Source organism: Ammospiza caudacuta, chromosome 21 (assembly GCF_027887145.1).
Source record: "Ammospiza caudacuta isolate bAmmCau1 chromosome 21, bAmmCau1.pri, whole genome shotgun sequence".
Lineage (NCBI taxonomy): Eukaryota > Metazoa > Chordata > Aves > Passeriformes > Passerellidae > Ammospiza > Ammospiza caudacuta.
The window spans coordinates 4,308,114-4,334,600 of NC_080613.1; the positions used below are offsets into that span (position 1 = coordinate 4,308,114).

Here is a 26,487-nt window from a genome sequence, read left to right on the forward strand (position 1 = left end):
ACAGCAGCATCAGCTGAGTTCACTTGCTCAAGTAAAAATAGTCTGCAAGTCATCTTTGCTTCTCCCCCTTCCTTTGCACTGAAGGGTTTGTGTTCAGACCTTCAAATTATTTTATTAACAGCAGTACAGGTGAGGAAATTGAGTGCAATTGTAGTCTTGAACAGGTGATGTTATTTTAAATTTTTTCCTTGGTTTTTAACTTCACTGAAGTACCATGTTGTATCCCCTGCTGTTTTCAGAGCTGCATTTATCCATGTGCTTTACTCCAGTTCCAACTCTCGTTGAACCCACGTGTGGGGGTGTGTGAGGGGTGGTGGTATTGTTTTATCTTCATGAGATGCTGCTTACAAAATGTGATAACCACGTGTTTGGGAAGGCTGTTTTCTGCTGCTTCAAGCAGGAAGCAAAAAATCAACTTTTCTGACTTTGTAACTTTTTAGGAATCAGAAATTACATCAAATTATTTAATTTACTCATCTGTGAAAAGATTATTCTGGCAACTTGGATAAACTTTATAATATCTGCATTATAACTTTTCTAAGTGAACACAACTGGACAGGAGTTGTCATAAATTTATTTGAAAGTAATATGCTGGCAATTACAAAATGAAAAAAAATTACTGTTGATCTGCATGTGCAAATAGGCTAAAAATATTTGGATTTAAATTTGTTGCTTCATAGCTTCCTCTTGTTTTTACATAAATTTAAAATCGAACTGTTAAGATTACCATTAATGAGTTAAAATGATTTTCTGTCACATGACTGAAGAGAAAAGGTATAGATAGGTTTTGTTTATTAAATTATTTTGATATGTTCCCTGATAAATTATTTGTATAAATTGTGTTTATTGTAGGGCTCAAAAAAAATCAATCAATAGAGCATGTAGAGAAAGACCAGACTTGTTACAGCTGCACTTGGTAGCTTAGTATTGATTAGACACAAATACTGAGTTTAATGACAATAAATGACATTAAATGTTAACCATGATAGTAGAGAAGCACTGCAGAACAGGAAAAAAAATCACTTCATCTTGATTGGAAAAGGATGTGTTCATTGCAAGGAACATTAATTCTGAATTTTTGTTGTGCTCAAATGTTGTGACTTCGTTGTAGTTTTACAGCAGCATGGACAATGTAATTGGATTATTGTGTTGGTACTTCTTGGGGATTTCAGGCAGGTGGCCAAAATGTCCTTTCAGGACTTTTTTTCCTACAAAAATGCAGCATTATAATACTGTGACATGTGTTGATCCTCAGATTGTGGTGGAATCTGTTTTGTAAGAGCAGAATCAGAGCATCCTGGAGGGAGCTGCATTGGGAACTCCAGCTGTGGGCTCCTTTCCTGTGCAGATCAGCCACAGGAATTGATATTCCTGTCACTGGAGAAATGAGTGGCACAGACTGGTGGGTTTTGTACACTGGACACAAAATAGGAGCAGGGCCACTTGGATTCTATTCCTGCTTTTCTCACTAATTGTTGTAACCTTGAACAGGACACACTCATTTTTACTGTGCCTCATTTTTGGTGCAGATAAAAGAGGATAATATCACTTAACCTACTTCTTGGGAGAGTTTCTAGTCTAAATGTGTCCCAAGTGCATTGGGTTCTTTGGGCAGAAATGTTTTTCATGTGCCAAGTATCATATAGCCAGTGACTAATGTTGTTTGCCTGGCAGTCTGGAAAAATGTCCTTTATGGGCTTTTAATTCTGTGTGGTTTTGGGCAAATATCTGGTGAAATGCCCTTGCTGTTCAGAATTACATTAATGCATTAATGTTCAGGGTTTTTTTAATTTTTTTTTTTTTAAAGTATGACTAGGTTGATTACCTCTGTGCTTCCAACTCTGCAATTATTAATTACTGCTCAGTTGTCTGCTTGGAGAATACTCACTTTTCTTATTGCAGGGTTGATTTTAGTGACCAGAGATGGAAAATTCAGGTAGTGTGGAATTTATCCTTGATATTATAATGATGGGGGGAAGAAGCCCTGGAAAAGCTGTGATGAGGATGAAAGTGCTTGTACCAAAATGTAATTTCAGTAGTCCACCTGTGTTATACTGGAGAAGGAAAAAGGTGGGACATGAAATTTTTCAGACGGTCTTTGAGCTCTGCATTGATAGTTTTAAAAAATAAAGTGAATATAGTGAGAGCAGAAAATGCTGAAAACCATAAGGAAAACAGGGAAGCTTACAATAATAGGAACATAAAGGCAGAATCATCAGCTACTCCTTGTTTTCCCTGGAGATCCTGCCTCAAGTAGTGCCTGGGGCATTGGGGATGGATAACATCAGTTTTGTCTTCTCCTTGGAAATGTATCTTCCCTCCTCAGCTGTGAGTTCCTGCAGTCTGCAGCTCTTGGGCTGTTTCTTTGCCTTTCATTTTTATGTTGCTTTCTGACAAAAGTTCAAGCCAGGGCTATTGTAACTATTTTGTTGTCAGGTATAATAGTGGTTTTGACACCTAATAATGTGACTGGAAGAAAATGAAAATTACCAGTGTGTTTTTTTTCCTTGCACCATGGAAAGTTATCATGGCAGGTGAGAATTTCCTGCATATGCTGACTTGTGTTAGTAGGGAAGTTAGTTGAATTTATTTGACATTTTAGTAGACTGAAGTTACTCTGTTTCCTCAGGAAGAGAAGAGTTATGAGGAGTAACTTGTTGCTTAAAAAATGAGAAATAATTAGCCATTGGTTCTGACTTATTTTTGCTGCATAGTTTGAATGTTTTATATCTGTGATCCTCCCAGAGTTATCATAGTAATAATTCACACCAGGATGCTGTTGTGAAATAAGGTTATGTGTCCAAGCAGAATTGCCTTTCTTACTGAATTTTTTTTAGAATATTTTGTTTCAAATCTGAAGCAGCCTGAGAGCAATGTTATGGTGTTTTTCTATTGTTATGCCTAGTGTTTGTTATTATTCAACAGTATTTTTCAAGGCTCTGATCAAAATAATGCTGTAAGCAGTACCAGTCTCACTTTTCCTAATTATGGGAAGTGATCTATCAATAACATACTATTATAAATCACAGCCCCCTTGTCAGCTGGTGGGAATTATTTAATGCTTTGCAACACCTTTATTTGCTAATGAGTGGGTTTTTTCCCCTGTTTCTTTGATAAGTATTAATGTCCTAGCTGTTAGCCTATTTCAGGATGGAAATGATTGATGTGGCTCTGTTTTAACCAAAACACTTCTGCCCACTCCTGGTTCCTCCTCCCCTAACTCCTTTCCCTCTGCAAGAACTCCTCATACATTTCATGCTGGATGGCTCAAATATGTAATTTATAAGACAGTGATCACTTTTTCTTTCTAAGTTGTATAACGTGGCCATCAAATCAAATTAAAGCTGCCTTGCTCTGTGTTGAGTTTGAGTGCAGCTAAGCCAGGCACAGACACAGAAATGTGGCCTGGGTAACTCAGTACAGCCAGCAGAGCAGCAGAAAAGGCTTTACTTGCAGAATCTGAGGAATACAACAAAGTAGAACTGGAAATCCATGTTGTCTGGGGATTAATTGATGAATATTCAGGACTGCAGAACAAGAGCAGCTTTGAGAGAAAGCCTCAGCATTGCTTTGAATTTCCAGTTCTGCCTCAGCTCTCCATGGCTCAGGCTGACTCTGCTGGTGAGCAAGCCTGACCATCTTATGGATGGTGCCACCATGAAAGCACAAAGAATGTTTTCAGAGACTCAATGTCCTTTCTTGCTTTCTTTGAGGCAAATAAAAGTTGTTTGTAAAGCATTCTCTGACCTTCATATGAAGGGCATTCAAGGAATATGAACACTAATATAAAATAACTGATGCAGGTGATAAAATTCCCACAGGTATTCTTCATATGGAAAAGATTTTTTGTAGCTTCTAGAGAAAATCAAATAAAATGGAAAATTTAATGATGTCACCCTGTTGCTCTCTACTTCTGTTGTTGTCAGGTCTTTTATTGTGCCTGTTATTTGGGTTTTTTAATGGAGAAGTATTCTCATCTCTGTTCTTCTTTGGGTTCTCTTTTGAAGTTACTGAAGTTCCCCCCCCCAGACAGTTCACAGTGAATTTATTTGCTTGAATTGCACATAAACAATGCTCAGTTCTTCCCCACTGTATTTTAATCTCATGCAGTTGATAATTGAGTAACAAAACATGGAGATGGTTTAACTGCTAATAAAATTGAGATTATTCTGTGTAAGGAACTGTGTAAGCATATAATCAAAACTCATTTCTGACCACTGGTTGCTGTTTTGTGGAAATGTGCATTTGGCAAAAAGGTGCCAGCAGTTCTTTGTTCAGCAGGAACTAATACTGAGCTGCTGATGTTGGAGGTGTGCAAAGCAGAGGGTCTGTGGTGACCCTTGAATTCTCTTGGGATCAATGAAAACTGATTTTTGTTTTCCTGTGGGGGAAGAGTAATCCTGGCCTGCACAGAGGGTGGTGGTTTGTGGCTGTGTGACAGCTGAAAAATGTGAAATGGGCTTTTGAAGAAGAGGTATCTGAGAACAAGCAAATTCATGAGCATATAAAAAAAATGTACACCCCAAGAAATAAATTTTTAACTCTCTAGAAGGCCAGGCAGTCATGCAACTGCAGCCATGTGCCATTTCTCCTCTCAGATTGCTCACCCAGTCCAGATTTAGGCATTTTAACTTGAGGGCTTAAATTTTCAGCACACACAGAGCAGCTGAATGACCAGGACAGGCATCAGGACCATTGCTGGATAAGAGCTGCAGGCTGTGTAACTCTGTGCCTGCTCTCAGGCTTCTTGAGTAGTTCCAGAACCATGTCTTGGCTCTCCTGGAATCTCAGTGGTGCCATGGTTGGGATAGGAAAATAGAGAAGAGACCAGAATATGATCATTACACTCCCAACCCCATTTCCTGCTGGTGTATTTTCTTGGTATGAGCTAGCATTTAAATCTACTAGAGCTGTCAAATCCTGAAGTTCTGGAAATAAAGACACTTATCAGTACATGTTATCATGTCCTTTGCTGATACAAGATTAGCCCAAGCATTTATAGCAGTTCATTTAATCTAATTTTAAAGTGCCTGAATGTAATGATTCTTGCAGAAGAAACAGAAAACATGAATAAATCTTTTAACCATTGACACTTGTTCAGTTACAGTGTGTATGGAAAAAGATGTCCTCTGAATTAATAAAAGAAGATTTAATGAAAGCTGATTGATTCTACCAGGTGCTAGTCTTTCACATTTTTGATCTTTTCAAAGAAAGATCAAAAGTTTCTGTATCCTGAGCAGCAGTTTCCTTGTTGTGCTCTTTTGTGAAGTTCTTGGCTTAGTGTGAAGCGTTCAGTCGTGCTTTGGAGCTGCTCTGTGTGTGCTGAAAATTTAAACCCTCGAGTTAAAATGCCTAAATCTGGACTGGGTGAGCAATCTGAGAGGAGAAATGGCACATGGCTGCTGTTGCATGATTTCCTGGTCTTCTAGAGAGTTAAAAATGCATTTCTTAGAGTGTACATTTTTTTTTATATGCTCATGAATTTGCTTGTTCTCAGATACCTCTTCTTCAAAAGCCCATCTGCTGACAAACTGACAGGAATAACTAATATCCTTCTTAAATGTAATTAGCATGAATCATCATTATGAGAAGTAATGACCATGTTGAAATGCTGAGGGTATTTTCAACATTACCTCAGACTTGGTTGGCAAGCAGGGTGTAATGGCTCCATCTTACAGCACATAATAAAATCACAGAGGTCTTTGATCTTCACAGTTGTGCTTTGCAACAAATATTTCTAGCCAAAACCAGCAGAGTCTTGATTAATTTAGTTGTTGTATCTGGATTCTCTAAGCTCCTGTAACTGGTAGTGGCAGAGTATTAAGGTGCTCTGTGTACTGCATGGGCCATTAGACACAAAGGAATTGTTTCTTGATGTGACATTTTACAGTATTTTCTAAAATAGATGTATTTACTTCTCATTACATGAAACTGCAATTCCTAGGGAAATCAATATTGAAAATACCCACTAAAAGCCTCCCAGGATCTGCAAGTATGCACAAAAAGGAGCTGGATGCATGTGCTATTACCCACAAGTGGTGGGTTAAAGTGAATTATTTTAGTCTTTTCATGTCAACATCGATTCAGAATATTTTCCTTATTGTACCAGCCTGTTGCTGCTATGGAAGATGCAGAGAATGTGGACTGGAGCAGCAAGAGTCCTCAGGTGTCTTTAAACTGTTTTAAGCTGCCCATGGTTTGAAAATATTCAAGAATCTGTGATATGAGCTGTTTGACATTTTTCCTATTCCAAATGCTCAAAGGAATAAATCTACATAAAGAGTGTTAAAATGAGAGAGTCTTTGCCACAACGTCTGGATCTCAGAATGTTACTTTATTTCTCTTTTGGCTGACCACCACGATAAAACAGCTGAATCAAATACATTCTTTTATGTATAAAATATATTTTTTGGGTTTTGACAGCTTGTTTCCAGTTTTAGTCTAATTCAGTTTGAAACAGCTGTTCCTGATCTCTGCAAAACAGTTTTCTGATGGAAATCATGACATTCTCAACTACTGCAGCATTACTGGGCTCTGTCTCATTTCAGATGGTGGCTTTTCTTTCTGGAAAAAGAATTCCTCATTCAGAGAAAATGTCACTTTTGTATCAAATAAGCTGCAGTTAAAAAGATAATAATGGTTTCCTCCTCCCTCCGAGGTTATCCCTCAGTGAGGGTGGATAGATGTTTCTCTTCTGAGAAAAAACATCCCTGTGTGTTTTACCATTAGTTAGATTTTTATTCTAATGTTCCCTGCCCTACCCATCTGCTTTGAGTTGGGTTCTATTTAGAGTCTTCTCTGCAGTTGTCTCTGCACTCAGACTTAACAAGTTCTCTGCTTTGCCGTCTGCTTCAGTTTTACTCTGGAGTCAAATCTTGTATTTTCAGAATTTTCAGTGTAGCATTTTCAGTTTGCTCAGTGCCATATTTTTTCTTTTTTTCCCCTTTTTTTTTTTTTTTTTTGGCTGCACTATTTAATGCTTCTTCCAAAGCTGTTTGTAGAAATATCATAGATCACAGAGCTGATCAGGTCTGTAAGCTCTCTGGTGCCTGATAAAGCACCAGCTAACCTTTCATTTCCAATTTTCTGGTTCTTTTGGGCACCCTGCATGTAATATGGAGTGAAGTTGCTAACTTTCAGCTTAACAACTTGCTGTGTAGTTGACTCTGTGAACACGAGTGTGTGATGTGGATGTCCCATAACACTTCTGGTGGGGAGGATGAAGATTTTGGGAGCAGCAGCATTGCCAAGTTTGTCATGGGACTGGAGAGATCCATCCTCCTCTTTCCTCTGGCCTTAACTTGCTGCATGAGTTTTCACAAGTGTCTTTGTTGTGCATGTCTTTTTCCATCTGTAAAATATCTAACTATAAAATAGGGATTCTGCTACAGAGTGAGGGCTCAGAGAAATCTGAGGGAGATGCTGCACATGAGCATCTTATTGCACCAAGCCCACTATGGACAAACACCATCCTGAAGTCTCTTTTGGGTTGTTTTTCCTTTTAAAGGACAATTTATCAGCTGAAATAAAACTCTCATCCAACACAACAGGAAAAAGCTTTAAAGCTTTACTTCCTAAAGAGCTGCTAAATATGTTTTCCGTTCCAAATGCAATGTTTTGCCTGGCAAATACTTTAGAGTGTTTTGTAGTTTTCCTTGTATTTATTTTTTTCCCACAGTCTAAAAAAGCAGACTTGGGGCTGCATTAGGATTAAGTGAGATTAGAAACATCTTCTTTTCATCCCTCTTGTGTGCCTCATATGGATACATCCTAATTGTATTGATATTGCATTCATCCTGCAAGAATCTAAGACCTTTAGTGTCTGCTGATGCTGCAGTTTTGATGGTGTGTTTTTCTTGCAAGTAAAATCAATTCAGACAAATCTTGGTAACTTTTACAACAAAATAAAATGACTATGCCAGGCAGGCACAGGAAGTTTTTTAAGCATGGGCATTGCTCTTAGATCACACACAGGGTTGTTCCTGCAGAATCGATTGGTTGATCTACTAGATTTAAAGGTCAACTGTAATCACATTTCAGGAAGATTGAAGAAGATATAAAATTGCTGCTGTGCTTTTCTGGGTCACATACCTGCTTGTGGTGCTCTTTGCTTTTCCCCTGTACATCTTCATTTACTCAGCCAGGGCATCAATACAGAAAGGGCACAAGTCAATGCGCTCGCTTTCTGCTGTCGATGAGGGAGCTACTTAGTTGTTATTTCCTCCAGGCCAATCCTTTCCCTCTGGAAGAGCTGAAGCACAGAGGAGTTCACTGTACCTGATGGATTTGGAAGGAACAAATCTCTGTTCCAGGGAAGGGCTGTGAGGAGAGCTGCAGTCTGCCTGTCCTGTCAGACAATCCATGCAATTGCTTGAGCCGATGCATCCCAGGGATGATTCTGTCCCTTCAAAGAGCAGCACAGGTGCACAGAGTCAGCAAAGCCCCTTTCAAGTGTGGGACCTTCAAAAGAACTTCTCATTGCTCCTGTTTTATGCTGCACTTGGTGTTGTGCAGATGTCCATAGAGACCAGGCAGCTTTGGAATATTCTGTTTTGTAAATATGGTGTTTCAAAGTGGTATTTCTGTGTAATAGGCAACAATATCTGCACACACAGGTGAATAAATTTCCTGCTAAATTTTTTGCAAGAGCCCAAGTGAAATAACTGTGTTGCCATAGAAAGTTGCATGAATTAAAAGCAGCCAGGACATGGAATATTCACCTGCTCAGGTGAAATTAATTTTCCCTGGAGAGTAAAAGAGTCTTGAAATGAAAAAGGGGTTGATGGGGAAAAAGAGGTTTAATTTAGGTTGATAAAGCAAAACACACTGCTGTTAAAGTTTGTTCCCTCATGAACCATATTCTTGCTATATCAATTTGATAGGACTTCATTAATGAAGTTTTGCTCTTTTCCTGTACTGATAAACTTCTGTGGATCTTCCATGGAACAAAAGAGAAGAAGTTTAAAATGGAATAGACTTTATTGGCATGGGAGCTGTTCCTAAATCAGAGATTACAGCATTGCAGATACTTTTAGCTAATCTTCAAACAAATTTCAAAGTAACTTTATGATTTTTTTTTTCCTGTGGCTAGTAAATGCATATTTGCTGATGGTCAGGCTATGGAAAGGGTTTTGTTGTGTTAGCAGAACGTGGAAAGATGATTCTCTTTAAGAGTCACATTCCTTCAAAAAATCTGTTGTAGGTCATGCTAACTATTTTACAAAGGTTATTTGGAGTAGAACTCTGTGAGCCTAAATGAACTCAGAGAGTACTGTCCTTAGTGCATTTTCATATGTGCTAACTTGCAAAATGCAGCAATTCCCAGATGGATGGAAATCAGGGTCTGTGGCTTTTCTCTAAGCATCCATGACCTGCTTTTAAAGCAGACATGGACATACAGCAGTGGCTGAAGGCTCTGCTTGAGTGGGCTGAGGAGACATTTATTGTGCATTTATTTAAGGTGCCCTTTTTCAGAGATTCTTGCTCTGCTGGCTGCCTAAATTCAGTCTGTGTTTTGCTTTGTCAGCCACTGTGAAGTCTGGAAAACTAATGTCTCATGTTCACTACTCTTATGGTAAAGATGGAAAAGGTTTTTTTCCTGAATAAATAATGGACCAGGGAAAGTTTCCAGAGACTTGGATGATCAAACTGGAGCAGCAGCACGTCCTTTGTGGTTTTCTCAGTGGCTGATAAAGTCAAACATGCCTTGACTGAGTGATTTGCTTTTTCTTTTCTTGCAAGTTGGTTAAATCTATTTTTTTTAACCTTTGTTGATGTTTGTTTGTCTTCATTAAAAGAGTTCTTAGGGAAACAATGCATCTTGTAAAGGGCAGAAGTAGTTCAAGAAGGGTACTGCAGATGTAGTTATTAATTTCATGTCTGCAGTTGGATGTCATCCTGACCAGTAGGCTAGAAAGATTTTTGCAGGAACTTCAGAGAGGTTGAAAACAAAAATCTGTGACATGTTCATGAGGTTTTCAGGCTACAGGGAATTGTCAGGTTATAAAAGAATTCTTCTGTGTGAAAGGAAGTTTGCAAAGTCAGAAAAACCTGTCAGTGGGATTGTTAGTGTCATGTAAACTTTATGCCTATTTCTCTTGTTTTTCCTTCAAATCACAGAGCTTTATATCCCTTCTTTCTTCAGTTTGGTAATTGTAGCAGCAGATGCTGTTTGGAATTGAAACAGTTTAATATATGATCCATCAGTTGCCAGAATAAAATACCCATTAGAAAAAGAGAAGAATAATCCCTTTATTATCAAAAGTGCTTGAACAAAGGTGTTTAATCAATCTTAATATTTGCTTTCTTGAGAAGAGCAATGCCAGTGGCCACAGTCCTGGCAGGAGGATGCTGGGACTCTACACTGCAGGTTCTGTTCTAATTCTTGTACAATGTCTCAGGCTTAAGTCTGGAAAAATAAATATATCTGAAAGCATCTTCCTTAAAACTAACTTGCTTTGATTTTCTATTTGATAATTACTTTAAAGAACAATAATATTTGGTTACTCCCTGAGAGTGATGATAAACTTGTGCTTTTGAGTTTTACAAGCCTACCCCAAGTTCAGGCAGTTGTGTGCTCATACTGAATTCTAAACCATGTGTAAAACTGTGTGCAGAGGCCTTTTACCAACATCAGCAACTGTGTCAGTGAGTTTTGATTTAAGAAAAATAATAGACAATATTCTACAGTAAAACACTCGTTTTAGTGGATTTTTTTTTAAATTAAAACAATCCTGTAGGTGAAACAGGAATATGTCAGCATAATCTGTAGCTGAATAGCATCACCTGTCATGGTGTGCAAGGCAAGATGATATTTTCTCTGCTAAATCCAGCTACTGAGCTTGCCCTTTAAACAACCTGATTTATCACAGGAAACTTGCAGAGGAAGAAGGATCTTATGCTTGGCTTTAAATTGAGGCTTTCACCTGTGCTCTGGTTCCACAGTGAGTATATATTTATTTTAAGAGGTTCTTACGGTCAAAGAGTTTATAATGTTTTGGCCTTTCTGAAAAGTTTTGTGCTAGATTTTTAGCTTATTTTAAGTCCTTGCATAACTGGTATATTGCTTAGTCACGATGGCCTTGAAATGCAATACTTGAAAAAAATGAGTCTGAGGTCCTTACGCATTTGTCAAGAACTCCTTCGCCCTCTCTTCCTGTGTTGATGTGTTTGTTGATGTGTTCCCTGCCATTGCCTCTGGGTTTGTCCTCAAGGCTCAAACAGGGCCATTTCCATATGGAACCAGCTTCTATCTCCTCCAGCACAGAGTTGGAAACTTCCTTTGGCAAATTTTGGTTGTGTTCCGTGTAAATAAATCTGCCAGCAAGAAAAGCAAACCCTAAAACCCCCTCAGCTTGGTGATGCTGCCCGGTGCAGTCTGTGCCATCTCCATGGTTTTGAGCCTTCATTATGCAGCTTGCACTCCACACACTTTTTATTTAAAGCAGAGCTAAAAGTAGAACTAAATAGCTGACGTTCAGAGACGTTGGGTGTGATGCAGAATTCCTGGGAGGGGGCCGGGACAGGAAGAGGAGCTGCTCTGGGTGGATGGAGCTCATTTATTTGCACAGAACTGTCTGTGCAGGACTCTTGGAAAAACTCTGAAGGAGCCCACGCTTTATCATGGAATATAGGCCAACTGTAATAAGAACTTGTGTTTTCTTTTACTCTCGTTTAATTTTCTTTTGTTTTATCCCGTGAAATGATGGGATTTGCTTTGCTTTGCTGTTACAGCCAGGCAAACTATTGCTGCTGAGCTGTTGCAGCATGCCTGTGCTGAGTGCTTTTCATGGAGCCATCTCCATATTGCAGAGCCATCTGTTTTCCTTACTGTCCAGGCATTGGGCTCAGTAGTATAAATTACTGACTGCTCCTCAGCTTTCAATTGTTCCTGTTTGTTCAGCGTGCCGCCAGCAAGGCTTCAGCTCTCCAGCACCATTTTTAAGTTTTTCTTGCTCTTTTATGTTTTTGTGAATGCCTCAGGCAAAAGCTATAGTTGAGTCAATTGTCAGTTGTTCGTGTTGCTGAATTACTGGCTTGATAAAATAAACTTTGTGAGGTAGGTAGGTAGTGTCCTCATTAAAAAAGATTTTGTAGCTGGAGAAGTGAGGGAAACAAGTTCAAAAATCCTAATTTGTGAGAAGCAGTGTCTGGCTCCCCCACCGCCCCAGTTTCCTTAAATGCACACCAGTTTGTCATATTGCTGGTGCTATGAGCTCATACAGAAAGATCCTTTTTGGTTGTGTAAGTACATGCACTGCTGAAGAGTTGAGAATACTTTTAGAAAACTTAATGCTGAATTTATCAGCTCATGTCTACTTCAAAATTGTATTTGTAATGGAAAATTCCAACTATAATGTAAGTTGCATCGGGTTTTTTTAATACAATTTCCTTTTCTGTTTTCAAGACCAAAAGATACAGGTTTGGGTTTTGTTTTTCTTACATGTATGATGTATTTTTACATTCCCACTTGCAGGGGTTCTCCAGTGTTCTGCACTGATAGGCACTGTGCTGTGCTCAGCTCCATAGGGAGTTTGCTCCTGGCCAGCTCAGAACTGTTGGAGAAGGAGTTACTTTGGGTTTTGAGGTGAAGAAAAGAAGAATAAGTTAGAATATAAGGTATTCTGTGGCTGTTCAGGACTGGCAAGCTTTGGGAAGTGGCAGACCATATATATGGGATGTATTGAGGTTTTCATGGGAAGCAGTCAATAGGATGAGTTGGAGACCAGTGCAGGGTGATGCTGAAATTTTGTTACCACACAAACCATGTCTAGGGAGGTCAGTGCTGTTTCCCAGAGGCAGCTGGACTTTCTGGAATTACCCAGTTCAGGGATGGGTGTGATAACAGCTGTGAACTGGGTAATGCAGGGAAGGAGAACCTCCTCAAAGCCTCACGGGTTCTTTCAAGAGATTAAAGAATATTGTGGTGATTTTTTTTTTATTTTCCTGCCTTTCATTTTTTCTTCATACTGTGGAACATTCAGAAAAAAGTGCCAGTAGTGTTCATTTCTTCTGTAGGGGCTTGTAGGCAGCATGGCCTTCAGCAGAGATGGGTGAAGTAATTAAAACATCACTGATAGTTGCTTATCTTAAGATTGAGGGAGAAAACACAGCCTTGGTTGAATGAAGCACTGTAGGAGCATTTTCTATTCAAATCCAATGTTATTCCCTTGCTTCTTATGCTCTGGTCATTAGTGCTTTTAATTTATCTTCCAGTGAATGTGCCAGATGAGCCACTGTGAGCAGCCACATTACTGTTTATTTTTCTGATGATGGCCATCTGAAGCAATAGATTGATGTCTGCAATTTTTACTTCATTAGTAATGAAGTCCACAGAGCAGTGAGAGGAATGTGTGTTTACTTGGTGCCTTGAACTGAGCTACTGATAAACTGCTGGGCTTTGATCTGGTAGGATTTTCATAGTGATTATCAAGATACAGAAATAAGGTATGTCCAGGTTTAAATGAGGATCTGAAATGTCTGTGGGCTAGATGGCCAACATTTAAGTAGTAATTGGATTGTTGAAGAGTGCCTGCAAGACAGCCAGTGCATGGAAAATCAAATATATGTCAGTCTCCTTTGAAATCCATGAAAAATAATAATTTCTATTTTCCTGTAGCTTTAACTGTGTCCCACAGCAACATAAAAATGCCTCAATCTCCAAGTCTTAAAACCCTGTGATAACACCAGTGCAAATTCCTGGCTAAGTAATGAATCCCTAATGTTTGTAATTTCCAGAAAATATTTTCCCAATTCTGTAGTGGCAGTCAGTGTTAGGAATCCTGTAGGGCTCGTGTGGGTGGGGACATTTTTTGCTCAGTACAGTGACAGCTGCAAGTCTGGTCTTCAGAAACCTGGGTTTGGCCCTGAGTTTTATTCTCCTTCCCCTCTGTTCCTATTTTGAGCCCAGTAAAAAGAAGCATATGTTTTCTTGCATCAGCTACCTCAGTGTTACCTTGTGAGGCATGACAAGGTCATGTGTTTGCATGGCAAAAGAGGAAATCTCAAATTGTCTTTGAGCTGTCTTAGAACTGCTTTTTTCTTGTGATCTATTAAAGATATCCATGATGTACATGGTTAAATTTTGATTCATGTAGGTATGCATGTGTTGATGCTACAGTGCTGCTCCTGAAATTGGTACTGTTATATTATTAATATTGCAGATCATGCCAAGGAGGTGTCTTGCATTTAATACAGAACATAAGAAGGTTTGCCTACCCCATATGAAAATCTCAAATTGGAACTGAAGATGCTATAAAAATTTAAAAGGAACAAGGTCAGCCTGAAAATTGCATATTTTAAAAAGCAGAAAATCATCTATTTTTTACAGCAAATTTCCTTACCTGTTAGTACCTTTACTAAAATAGCATTTTCAGTTATTAACACTTGAAAATTATTTTAAGCATCATTTTAATTGTAAAACTACCTAGTTACCATTTGTCTAGCGCTCATTAATATGAGGTTTTCTAGTTGAGAGAGGTGAGAACTGAGCCAGAAGCATTTGGCTTCCTGTGCTGCTTCTGTATGATCAAACAAGTCAAGAAAGAAACGATAATGGATGGGTCACCTGCTTTTTACCAACTTCTATTGGAGGGAAAGTGAGTAAGAGGCTTCTTTATTATAGCAAACAAAAAAAAAATCAGTAATTGAAGATAAAAGTTTATCAAATCTGGACTGCTGCTGAGGTGGATGGTTTAAACACCTGTGGTCATTAAGCATGGGAAGAGTTGGAGAGGAATAGTCTGGGACCTGCCTGAAAGTTCAGAACTTACAATTTTTTAAACTTGATTGCAGAGGATATCTGGCCAGATGTGCTTTATTTCCAATTAGTGGCTGGTCCAGACAGAAAGTTACAATGGACTGCTCCAGACTAATCCTTTATTTCTAGTGGTAGAAGTGGGGATAGAGATTCCAACCTTGCCACAACCTGGTGAAAGCCTCCTCTGGCTGCTTGAAAGACTTGCTCAGCACCTGACTGCAGTCATTATCTATGGAAACTCTACTACAAACATAGTAAGTATGTAGTAAAAACATTTAGTGTTGTTAAAAATCTGAGATTTCCTCAGATCCACACCCAGCATGAGTGGAATAAGAATTGTGAAGGTAAATTTAACAGTATTTGTAAAGAAGCAGAATAAAGCAGGAAAATATGGTAGAAGGCATCTGAGAGGAGAAGTGTGGGCATTGTGTGAGATGCTGCAAATAACATTCTGTGCATGAAAACGGTGCTGAGTAACTGCCTCTTCATCCATGAGATCCTGCAGGCTGTGCTTAATTTGAGGTCTTGAAAGAAGCACATAATGAAAGTCTGAATCCTTAGCACAGGCAGACTAATTTAGATTGCACAGGCATTATGAAGCATTTCCTCGTTACGGAATTCTTCATTTGTAACCTTAATTTTAATGTAATTTTTTTAGCATACCTAAAAATACATGAAAAATACTACTTTTCTCCTCAAATACACAATGTTTCTTGGGTCAGCACAAAACCTCCCACCTCCCTGTAAAACGGTGTGTTATAAATCCCTAAATAAACACAATAAACAGCTTTTGGAGAGGATCTCTTCCTTTTGGTTCCAACAGGAGAGGAGTAAATAAAGTAATTGATGTGCCCTGTTAGCTGTGAGCAAGTTTCATGTCCAAGTTTCGTGTGGTGTCTTTCCTTTGGCATGCAGAGAGAAGCAGAGGATTTTAGCACCTCGCCCACAGCATCCACCTCCTGACAGCAAAACTTGTCAATAGAGAAGCATTCAGCACTTCATTATTTCTACAACCTGAGCGCATTTGCAAATTAATTGATGTGTGGGAGGAAAGGCATCTGCTATTGTAGAAGCCCTTAACTGTTGCAGCAAAACTAGAAATAAACTGGTTAGCTGTAGTGAGCTGATATGCTGCTGCAGGTGTTGGAGCCTCTAAAGTGGATCTTGTCCTTTTTTCTTTTTGTTTTTGGTATTAAAAAAAACCCAAACAACCCAAATCCAAACTTCTCACTGAATTGTGACCATGGAAACACTAGCATAGTAAAGGTAATACCTTGTATACTTCTATATGGTTGCTAGTAAGTAATTTCATATTTCTTGCTGGCTCAGCACCAAAAGAGAGTTTTAATTAGGCCTGTAATGAATGACTGGGAGCGTTTTAAAGGCTATTAATCTTGTGGTGTAATTGAGTTAATTATAATATCATTATAAGCTCCCATGAAAATAGGATGAAGTGTATTCCATTTGTTTTACTCTTTAAGTTATTTCTGAGGTCCCCCAGCTTCATCTCAAATGCTCCCACTGCAAGTCTCCAACAGAGAAAACTGTAAAAGCATTTCATGTGTCATTGCACCAAACCTTCTGTTGTGCATCATCCCAGTCCTGGGTTCTCTGAGCTGCCCCTCTTCTGTAGCTGCAAGTATCTCCTTGCAGTGCAGGATGCCTTTAATTTGCATTTCCCAGAGTAGTATTTCCTTGTTTTTCTGGTTTGCTATCAGTAACTCACCCGAGTGTGGCAGATGAGAGTAAGAATATGTGATCTATTTTCAGAAATAAAGATTACAGCAGCTTTCGAACTGTTACTCTTTGTGCTGTGGCAAAAAAATGTGTAGCAAAAGAGGTGTTTTTTTGCAAAGCATATGGCTCTTCACTCGTTCAGACTACTGTAAGTTTGGGATTTGGTTGTAAAACATCTCTGTGCTTTTTGCACTCTCTAGTCAGAGTGTGACATCTCCAACAGATGGACACATAAACTTTCCATAATCCACTTCTTTCCTTTCAAAAGAAGAGATTCTCATCTGTAAAATTAGTTGAGGAAAACCTAATCTGTTGAAATCTGTTGTGTGCATAGATGTGGGGATGTGAAGATGTGGTGGATACACAGCTCAGCACTGGATTTCTGGGGCTCTCTGCAGTACAAAGCCCTGCTTTTGTACTTCAAAGCCCCTTAAGAGCATTTCCAGGGAGGTTCAGGTTGGACGTGAGGGACGATTTCTCCACAGAAAAGCTGCTCAGGCATTGGAAAGGGCTGATCAGGAAAGTGAAATCACCATCCCTGGACATGGTACTCAGTGCTCTGGTCTAGTTGTCACCAGATGTTGGCTGGTAACTCTATACTGTTTGCTTTTTGCAGCCCTGCATTATCAGGATTGTTTTGGTTTAATGATTTTAAACTCTACAATCAAGAGTTTCCAACCTTTACCCTGCTGGGATGGTAGAAGTACCTTTTTTCTTTCAGGAACTTTGCTGGTCACAGTTTTGTGTTTTCCATCCTCTTCACTATAACAGATTTTGTAAATAGTTTAGAAATGCCAACTTGTGATGTATGGGCCTCTTTAACATTTCTTTGATTTATGTGCACTATGCTGGAAAAAAGCAGAGGAAGCATATTATTCTGGAAAAGAATGTTGCCAGTCTTCCATTTGTTCAGTCTTAGTTAAAAGCTACACTTTTATCAATCAAACCTGATAGATTCTTTTTGCATTCCCAAAAACATTCATAACTTAATTCTTTGATGTCTGAAGAGGTAATTTGCCTACGACTTTTATAAATGTCTACTGATTTTTTGGATGTCTTACTTGAAATAGCTTTTAATCAGATTTTTCAGGATTTCCAGACACCTGTGGTGATTCCAGGGTTTGTCTCTGTAAAAGTCTCTGGTGTTACGTGGGAAGGATGAGAGTTAAAACCTCTTAGTTTAATTAGTGATAATAGTGATCTTAAATTTAAGATTTGCTCTTATTTGTGGATGAATATTTTCTGTGGGTTACTTCATAGTGTCTAGAAAAGATGGATAAATCAATCTGCTCATGAATATCCTGCAGCTGTTGTAGGAATAGGGGAATAGGCCTCTTGCATTCTGTTCCAGAAGTCTCCAAGCTTTAATTGCTTGTCACTGGCAGGCTGGAAATCAGCATCCCCTGCAGCCTTGCTTCAGGATGCCTGCTGGATGTAAAGAAAGATATTAGTAAAAGTAACCATTTAAGGAAGAATTAGCTCCTAATTTGGCAACTTCAGCTCAGTTTAAACAATATTCCTTCAGCTCTTTCTGCTGGTACAGTGGGGTGGTCACAGAAGAGTGTGGTGATGTTTGGTGTAGCTTGGCAGAGCCTTGGGATGGACTGTGGAATTGTGGTCTTCTAATTTCCCCTTCAGGAAAGGCACAGGATGCTGAGGAAAGCTAGGTTTCCCTGTGCTGGCAGGAAAACCCTCAGCTGGGCTGTTGTCAGACATCAGTATGGGTATCTGCCTAAAGTCTAAAGATATTGTGCATTTTAATTTTTGTGCAAGTCACCAAAGCTAAGGAAAGGCATTCAACAGAAGTTAAAATAATTAAATTGAATGAGTTAGGGAGAGAATAAATCAGCAGCACAAGTACTGGGTGTTGTTATTACTGTTCCACTGCTTTCCCACTAATGGATTTCCCTCATCTCTGCTTTGCCTGATTGTGCACTGTACTGGTTGGATTTACATAACCTGCACCATGTAGGCATTATATTGAAAAGTATGAATTCCTTGATTTGTCTGTAAAGCACTTTGTTTGCTGTAGTAAAGCTCCCCTCAGAGCTGCAAATCATGGCAGGGTGCTGGACAACACTTGGGGAGTGTTTCTGTACCTGATTGCAGCCCTTTATTCTGCCATTTGAGCTTTATCTTCCCATTCCTTGTGTAAGCACCTGAGCACGCCCTGTCACAGAGGCAGCAGGTCATCCTTCATACTGACACAGCTGCCACCTGAGCCCCTGACACCAAAGATTTAGTCTAGGGCTTTAGAAATTACTAATTTTAGCAGGAGAGCAGTGTCTCCAGAGTTCTGGTGGCTGTTTAAGGGAGCACAGAGCTGTGGGGGAAGGCACTAATTGTATCCTTATCTTGGAGTTTAATGATGACTTTCCCCTGCTACAGATAGTTTGTCCTATACAAAGATAATGCTTCTGTCAAAAAGGAATTAGGATTTTCTGTCAGCTATTGATCATGTGCACTTCTTGGGTCTTTAGACTTTAATGAAGTCCATTAAAGGAGCACACAATTGTGAATACACCTCACAGAGTGACATGAGACCATTTACCTATTCTGAAAAACCTCTGTACCCACCACCTGCCTTCAGGGTTACTCAAAAATAACCTGCTGCTGCTGTTTGTTACTACACCTAAGTTTATTTTGTCATTTATATGCAGAACACAATGTAATAATTCTACTTTGCTTTTTGTGATTCTGTTATGTGTTTGTGTCGTAGCTGCATATACAAGGAAATAAATGCTGGTTCATTTAGTTATCTTTCAGTAAATATGTATGTTCAAATCCTTCAGAATACCTGGAGGTATAAACATTTGAAGCATAAAATACAGTTGTTCTTCTAAAGAGTGCATAAAGTAGCTTGTAACCCCAGATTATGATTATTATGCCTCTTTATCCAATTTAAACACTAGATCCCTTTAAAATCCATGGTGGTGGCTGTGTTGTGTCCCTTTATGTTGACATTATCCAAAAAAACAAGAATATATAATTTCTGTAGCTATTAAATGGATTCCAGAACATTTTTTTAAAAGGTGGAGGAGGAGTACTGGCTTTTGCAGAGACTTTAAGCAGTGCAGGTCATTTTATTGGCAGCAAGGATGCAGATACTGAAGTTTTGACCAATTCCTTGAAGAAAGTGCCATGAGATTTGCTATCTCTGCATGGTTAAAAGCCAAAGACTTGCAAGCAGTATTGGAGTGAGGGAGCATTCATCAGCAGTCATTCATCAGCAGAACTTCTGTGTTTTCAAAAGAAAAGTAGGAAGAACACATTTTAGGGCTGAAATCTGACACTAAGTAAAACAGCACTCTCAGCAAAAATAGGAATTCAGAGACAATCGAATAAAACCTGTAGCAAAAACAAGACATTAAAAGAAACAGGGATGTGTATCAATGCATTTCCTGTTATTGTGTCATTATATATATAAATAAATAAAAATGTCTCAGCTTGTTTTTGAACTCCCTAGGTCAGGGAGGGAGGGAGGAGAGAGCCCTAAGGGAGAAGGCCTGTGCAGGGTGATGTTCCCAGCCTGCTCCATATCCCGGTTTATAGACCTGGCATCTCACAGCCCAGGCATGAGAGGGGACAATAAGAGAAGTGTGAGCTCATAATTGTCACATTTTAGTGACAGATCTGACACATTTAGTCAGATCCGGGTGTTTGGCAAAAGGGGCAATAACTTTTCCACAGAGATTTAAAAAAAGAATGAGATGGGAGCAGCCTTTGTTCCTCTCATGGATAGCATGTTTCTGGCTTAAATGTTGTTATAAACTGGAAAGGGGGCATAAATGCTTTTTTAAAAATAGAATAAAATGTCCTAATTAAATAGTAAAATAGAGCAAAGACATGCTGTCTAGTTTTTCTATTAATTGAAAAGCCTGCAACCCGGCTCAACAAGAGGAAAACCAATGAGTAGAGAAATTGGAGACTCTCCTTTTGGCTTATTGATGCTGCTTTGGTCAAGTCAGGAATTCAGCTGTCCTAAAATGATCAAACGTTGTTGGGAGAAAAAGAGAATTTCCAAACAGGCCTCATTATCTGAGAAAAGCTTTAAAATATCAATTAAGGTAGTATAATTTCTCTCTTGCTTGCTTTACTCTGCAGAGATGAAACTGTGGGAGTGTCCTGCTTGCTTGCTGGTTGCTCTTTCAAAAGAGCAAGTAGAGTTTTATCATAATAAACAAATCCCTTTTCATCTGCAAGGGAGAAGTTGCTTAATGATGAGGGGCAGAGCACTGTGCATCCTAAAGGAGGCAAATGTGCATCCCCAGGATTACAGTGAGTATCTGTCAGCCACCTCTCTAAAAGGCATTCCTTGGAGGAATGGAAATAAACTTTACATTATCTGGATCTGAGAAAATGTTTTTCTGCTTATATATATGATCACTAAGGATTTACATAAGAATGGAATAATAAATAACAGGGTAATGTGATTACAAAGAAAATTACTCTTCTGATTTCACTTTTTAAAGTGTTGGTGCTTAGAAAGCTTTAATTAATAGCAAAATATAAATGTAATGTGCAGCTGTAGCTGATGTGATCAGTTGCTAATGCTCCAATTGATTGCTTTTTAATTTTTTTTCCTTGATTCTTACCTTCTTTCAACCAGTTTTGCAACTTTGGATGGCCTTGTCAGTAACTGCAGTGTACTCACTTGTTTGGGCAGCAGTCAGCACATGCAAAATCTCCAGCCCATGAATTATTTAAACTCAAGACCTCTAGACCCAGCTTGATTCTAATGATGAAGCTTTAGTTTTCAAAGTTTTAAATGAGCACTGGGCCCATGTTTGTGGTTTCATAACATTCACTGCAAAGTAACCCTAGAGGCTAAGATGGAAAGCTGTCACAATATGGTCAGTGCTGCTCAGCTGAACAAAGGGGCCTTTCCTGCAGGGTTCTGGCTATAACAGAGTTTTCTGTCTGCTCTAAATCTTAAAGATCATCTGCACAAGACAGGATTTTTGGGGGATGTAGAGGTTCTTTTTGGTTATTTTCATTGTTACCTTATTTCTGGTAAGAGGGGTCACTGGAGTAGAGTAAGGAAAAGATATTATGTGATTAAGTTCTTTAAAAATATTAATGCTTTCAGTGCTAAATCAGATCTGTAATTCTTTAATACACCTTTTTTTGTTTAAATAGTTCCTGTGAAAGCCAAAGACATCTTATGTAGATGAAGAAATTGCCCTCCTTACAATTCAGCTGTGAGAAAAGTAACTCCCAAGTGCTTTCACTGTTGATACTTTTCACTTAGTGAGGAAGATTAAGAGCTGTTAATACAGGAATATACTTTTAATATACTCAGGAGCACTGAAAATGTGAAATATTAGTGATAGCATTTTGTGCTAGAAAATCTAGCTGTGTGGCCATTAACATAGAAAAATAATTAATCTTTAAAAAATAATTTAAAGTAATCCAAGTTCTGTTTTTATTTAGCTTCATGTAAAGCATTTGTATGTATTGGAGTGTTACTTTCAGTACCTTTCCTACATTCCTAAGCAGAATTCACACATCTGCTTGGAACTGCAGTTTTTAGAAAAATGTCAGCTATCATGAGATTCATCATAAACCTGTACAAGTTGGCACTGGGGTTTATCCTGGCTGCTAAATGTTGTCAATTGATTTTTGTTGTTGCTGGTTTTGATTTCTTGCTTTTCTGAAATAGATTTGCTGTTTCATCTGCATGTATTGGGGAAAACGGATCAATCTCATTGATATTATACAGAAAAATATTTCATTAGGGAAAGCTTAACCTCACACAAGCCAGGTGGAATTCCCCAAAGCTGGAAAACGTGGGTGCTTGCAGTAGTGATGGGGAAATCCTCTGCAGCTGATAGGGGGATGATTTGCACGACTGCCTGGTGCAGTGCTCATTTCAGTGAGTATTCACCACTGGGCACAGGTGCCAGGAGCAGAGGGGAGGTTGTGGGGAACGCTGTGGGGAATACTGGGGGGAACGCTGTGGGGAATGCTGGGGGGAACACTGGGGGGAACGCTGTGGGCAACGCTGGGGGGAACGCTGTGGGGAACACTGGGGGGAACACTGGGGGGAACACTGGGGGGAACGCTGTGGGGAACGCTGTGGGGAACGCTGTGGGGAACGCTGTGGGGAACACTGGGGGGAACACTGGGGGGAACGCTGTGGGGAACGCTGAGGGGAACACTAGGGGGTACGCTGTGGGGAACGCTGTGAAGAACGCTGGGGGGAACGCTGTGGGGGAGGTTGTGGGGAACGCTGGGGGGAACGCTGTGGGGAACGCTGTGAAGAACGCTGGGGGGAACGCTGTGAAGAACGCTGGGGAGAACGCTGGGGGGAACGCTGTGGGGAATGTTGTTGGAAATGTTGTGGGAAATATTGTTGGGAATGTTGTTGGGTTTGCCCAGGGCAGGTTTGACCATCGGCGATTCCGCAATTTTTGGCCGTGAGGTCTCAAACCACCCCCCAAAAGGTGCTGGCGCACAACAGCTCTGCTGCTCCAACCCAAGCTCTGTCACCTCCTGTCTCCACATGCCCGCAACCTTCTCCCCGTATTCTTGCAGCCACCAGCATTCCCTGGATTCAGGACTCCTTGAGCTTCTGTGTGCTCATTAACCCCAAACAGGATTTGTGTCCCATGAGCTCCTCTCAGCCTCCCTGCCTGAGCCTTTTAGCACCCACAGCATCCTCTGACAGTGCATTTCAGCACTTTTCCCTAAAGTGGAGAGAATGTGTTTGGAAATGGCATTCTCTTGTTAGTAAGCAAAAATTTGCTGGGGGGGTTGGTGTGTTTTTAGCTGATATTTCTCTCATGGTTGGTGCTGGCAGACAAAGGTGTTGATTTTGTAAGAAGAAAAGGGAACTGAATGGCTCCTGTATTTTCTGTCCATCAGACCATAAATCTCCTGGCCATAGTTCTGATACCTGTGGTCCTGCTTTGGCACTATTTTCAGTCTTGCTTCTGCTCCTCAGTAAAATGATTAAGAAACAATTTCCTGGTCCCTTCAGTGAACACCCCCTGTCCCCAGAAAGGAGAGCACTCTGTGCAGTACAGTGTGATGCTTTAATAATGCATAAATCAAGCTGGACAGAAGCTGCCTGTCAGTTTTATTAACTTTGACCTTTTCTCCCATTATAAAGATGGTTTGGTAAATATTTAATGGCCCTTACAGGTTTTGACAGTTGGACCTGCATTCCTAAGAGCAAAGGTAGATTAGGGAGAAATACTTATAATTAATAAAAATAACTTAATCACTTGAGTCAGCCTTGAAGGACAAAATTTTGGTTTAAAATCTGGGGGTTTTTTATTCCTTTAGTAGATTTTTGGTTGTTTTTTAATGCCTGACCACTAAATGTCACTAGCTGGGAGGTTATGAAATGTTTTTAAGAGGTTACCTTTAAAATCCATCTCTGATTAGTACAAGTGATTACTTCCATCTCTGAGCAAGTGTCCAGATAATGTTGTTTACCTGAAACACCTGCACAGGGCACATCAGTGGATGGTGTCACCCGTACAAAAAGATGCAGGAAGGAAAAGGAAAAGCATATACCTTGAGTCAGTGGGCTCTTCTGCCTGTCTTTGCCTTTAATTCCCTGCATATTGCACTCCCTGCACATTCAGGTAGTGAAGATTGAAAACTAAGCCCTGACACTGAAACATGGCCTTTCAAACAGGGACCCTCCATCGCTCTCATTGATTTTTTTTCATTTCAGAAAACTGTCGGAGAAAAACAAATTTGAGCAGAATCCATTGGTTGGGGCAGTAAAATCCCCCCCTTCCCTGGCAGAGCACAGCTCCCTTCCCATTAGCAGTGTGATGTGTCTTCATGTTGTGCCAGGCTGAGCTCACGTGGCACAGCAGCCAAGGGAACCTGGAGCCTGTTGGAAATCCTGGATGTGCTGAGCAGTGACATCTGAGTCAGGGCACTGCTCCCCTCCTGTTCACAGGTGGTTTTGGGTACATCATTCCAAGCTTTTCATCCCTCTTTTTCACTCAGCCCCTGTAGAACAGCTTGGTCTGAGACCATTTCGTTTTCTGAACATTTTAAAATCATACTTTCCTGATGAACCCATTTTTTATGTGCAGACCATGAGGTTAGAGGGGTTAACTGTGAAACAATTCATCTTTTTCAGAACAAATCTTCAGACAATGTAGTGAACACATAGATCCAGGTACTGGAATGATGCAGGAAATCACATTTGTCCAACAATGAATCCTCCTCCCCCTTCCAGTTCAAAATTGGGGCACTCAGAATGTAACTGGAAGTGTTCAGAGGAGAACCTGTTGCACTTGGAGGTGGTTGCAGGACAGGCAGAGCCCTGTAGCTGTTCTTAAATCTGAGAGCTCAAAATCCTGCAGATTCATGTTGTGTCCTTCAAAAATTTGTCTTTTATTGGCAAAGGAAAAGAGAAGTTTTGAGGAGAAAGCTGCTGAATGTGAATTGTTCTGCAGTGCTATGGAGATGTGCAAGCAGATATTTTAAAAACAAGACTTTTCTTTACAGTGATAGAAACTCCTTTGCAAATGTTTTGTGGTTTTATGTTTAAGAAGAAAAAGATGAGTGTTATTTCTAAAAAGCTGGTTTATATTGTGAAAAGGTTGCATCTGTCTTCCTCTTATCTTCTTCCTAAAATGAGAATGTTTAGTCCCTAGAGAGGAGAAACAGTTTCAATGTTTAAAAGCAAGCCCAAGTTTCAAGAGAGGTAGACTTGAGAGGAAGTCCGTGATTTTCCATCTTACTTGCCCTAATGCTCCCATTTCACAGCAGATTTTTCCCATGTGCTTTGTGGAAGACAAATTTTTGTCTTCCACCCAGCAATATATCTGAAATACCACACACCAACTTCCTGACTGGCTGTAATTTGAATCAGGTGCCACAGGTAGCAGAGCTCTGACACAGACAGAGTACTGCAGAGGTGTGTATTTTAATATATATATGTTTTTTCTTATCCAGTTGCAGTACCATGCTGGGCTGGCATCTGGCCTTTTGAATCAGCAGTCTCTGAAACGTTCGGCCAACCAGATGGGAGTCTCTGCAAAGCGCAGACCCAAAGCCCAGCCAACAACTCTTGTCCTGCCTCCTCAGTAAGTAATGGAATATTTGGAAGAGTTTCCATGCTTAGGGGGGTGAAACATTTCTTATTAACTTAATGGGTTTTTGGTTTAATTTTCAATCATAATAATAATTTCAGTAATCGTAATAAGCGACCTCATGCTTGCATTTTTGTTCTGTACACATTCTCTTTGTAGCAGGTCATTAAAAAACTTTTTGCAACACAAGCTTGTCATTGAGGAATGAGTGCTCACCTGATTGTTATGACTTGGAGCTTCAAGCAGGACTTTTCTGAAGGTCCTAAAAGACTGAAGCCAAAAAGTCTTTGGTGTGAGTACTTTCTCGGCAAACGTCTGTTCTGAGTCCATCTGTTCACCATATGTTAATTTTGCATTGGATCTGAACCTCTTGTGCAGGTGACAAGCAATTATGAGGACACTTAGAAATTGTTTGAGGACAGAGAGTATCAACACTTTGAGCAGCCTGTGTGTAGTGATACCAGAAACACAGAGATGTGCACAACAAAGCTTATAAATTAATAAACTACCTGAAATATATTTAGTTACCTGTAAGAAAATGATTATTATGTAGAAAATGAAGTGCTAAGCAATTGTTCATTGTGCTGAGCATCCTTGTAGTTTGTGGAAACTGCCTGCTTTTCTTCACAAAACAAGAGTCACTGATGTATAAACACTGTGCTACCAAAAACCTTGTAGCTGTAATAATAAAAGTCCCTGTTGTCACCAGATTTCACAGGTTAACATTTAGAGGGTTTCTTCTGACAGGAAATGTGAAAAAAATCAGAGTCAACAGAGCTTTCCCCTTGTATATTAACTTGAAAGTGCTGGTAATCCAAGAATCCATAAAATGCTGTATTGTTTTACCAATATATCAGCCAAAGGAAAATGGTTTGAAGGGGGCTCCAGCAGTAGTTGGAAAACCAGATCTTGTTTCTCTGATATGTG

The 26,487-nt window shown here is 39.6% G+C and overlaps 1 protein-coding gene across 1 annotated transcript in view; it reads left to right on the forward strand.

Annotated features, from left to right (window-relative positions):
* Window positions 1-26,487, forward strand: part of MED27 (mediator complex subunit 27) — an 85,671-nt gene that overhangs the window by 7,595 nt on the left and 51,589 nt on the right. Inside the window, exon 3 of the mRNA XM_058818310.1 lies at window positions 25,424-25,554. Coding sequence (XP_058674293.1) covers window positions 25,424-25,554 — 131 coding nt within the window. The remainder of the gene's footprint in view (window positions 1-25,423; window positions 25,555-26,487) is intronic.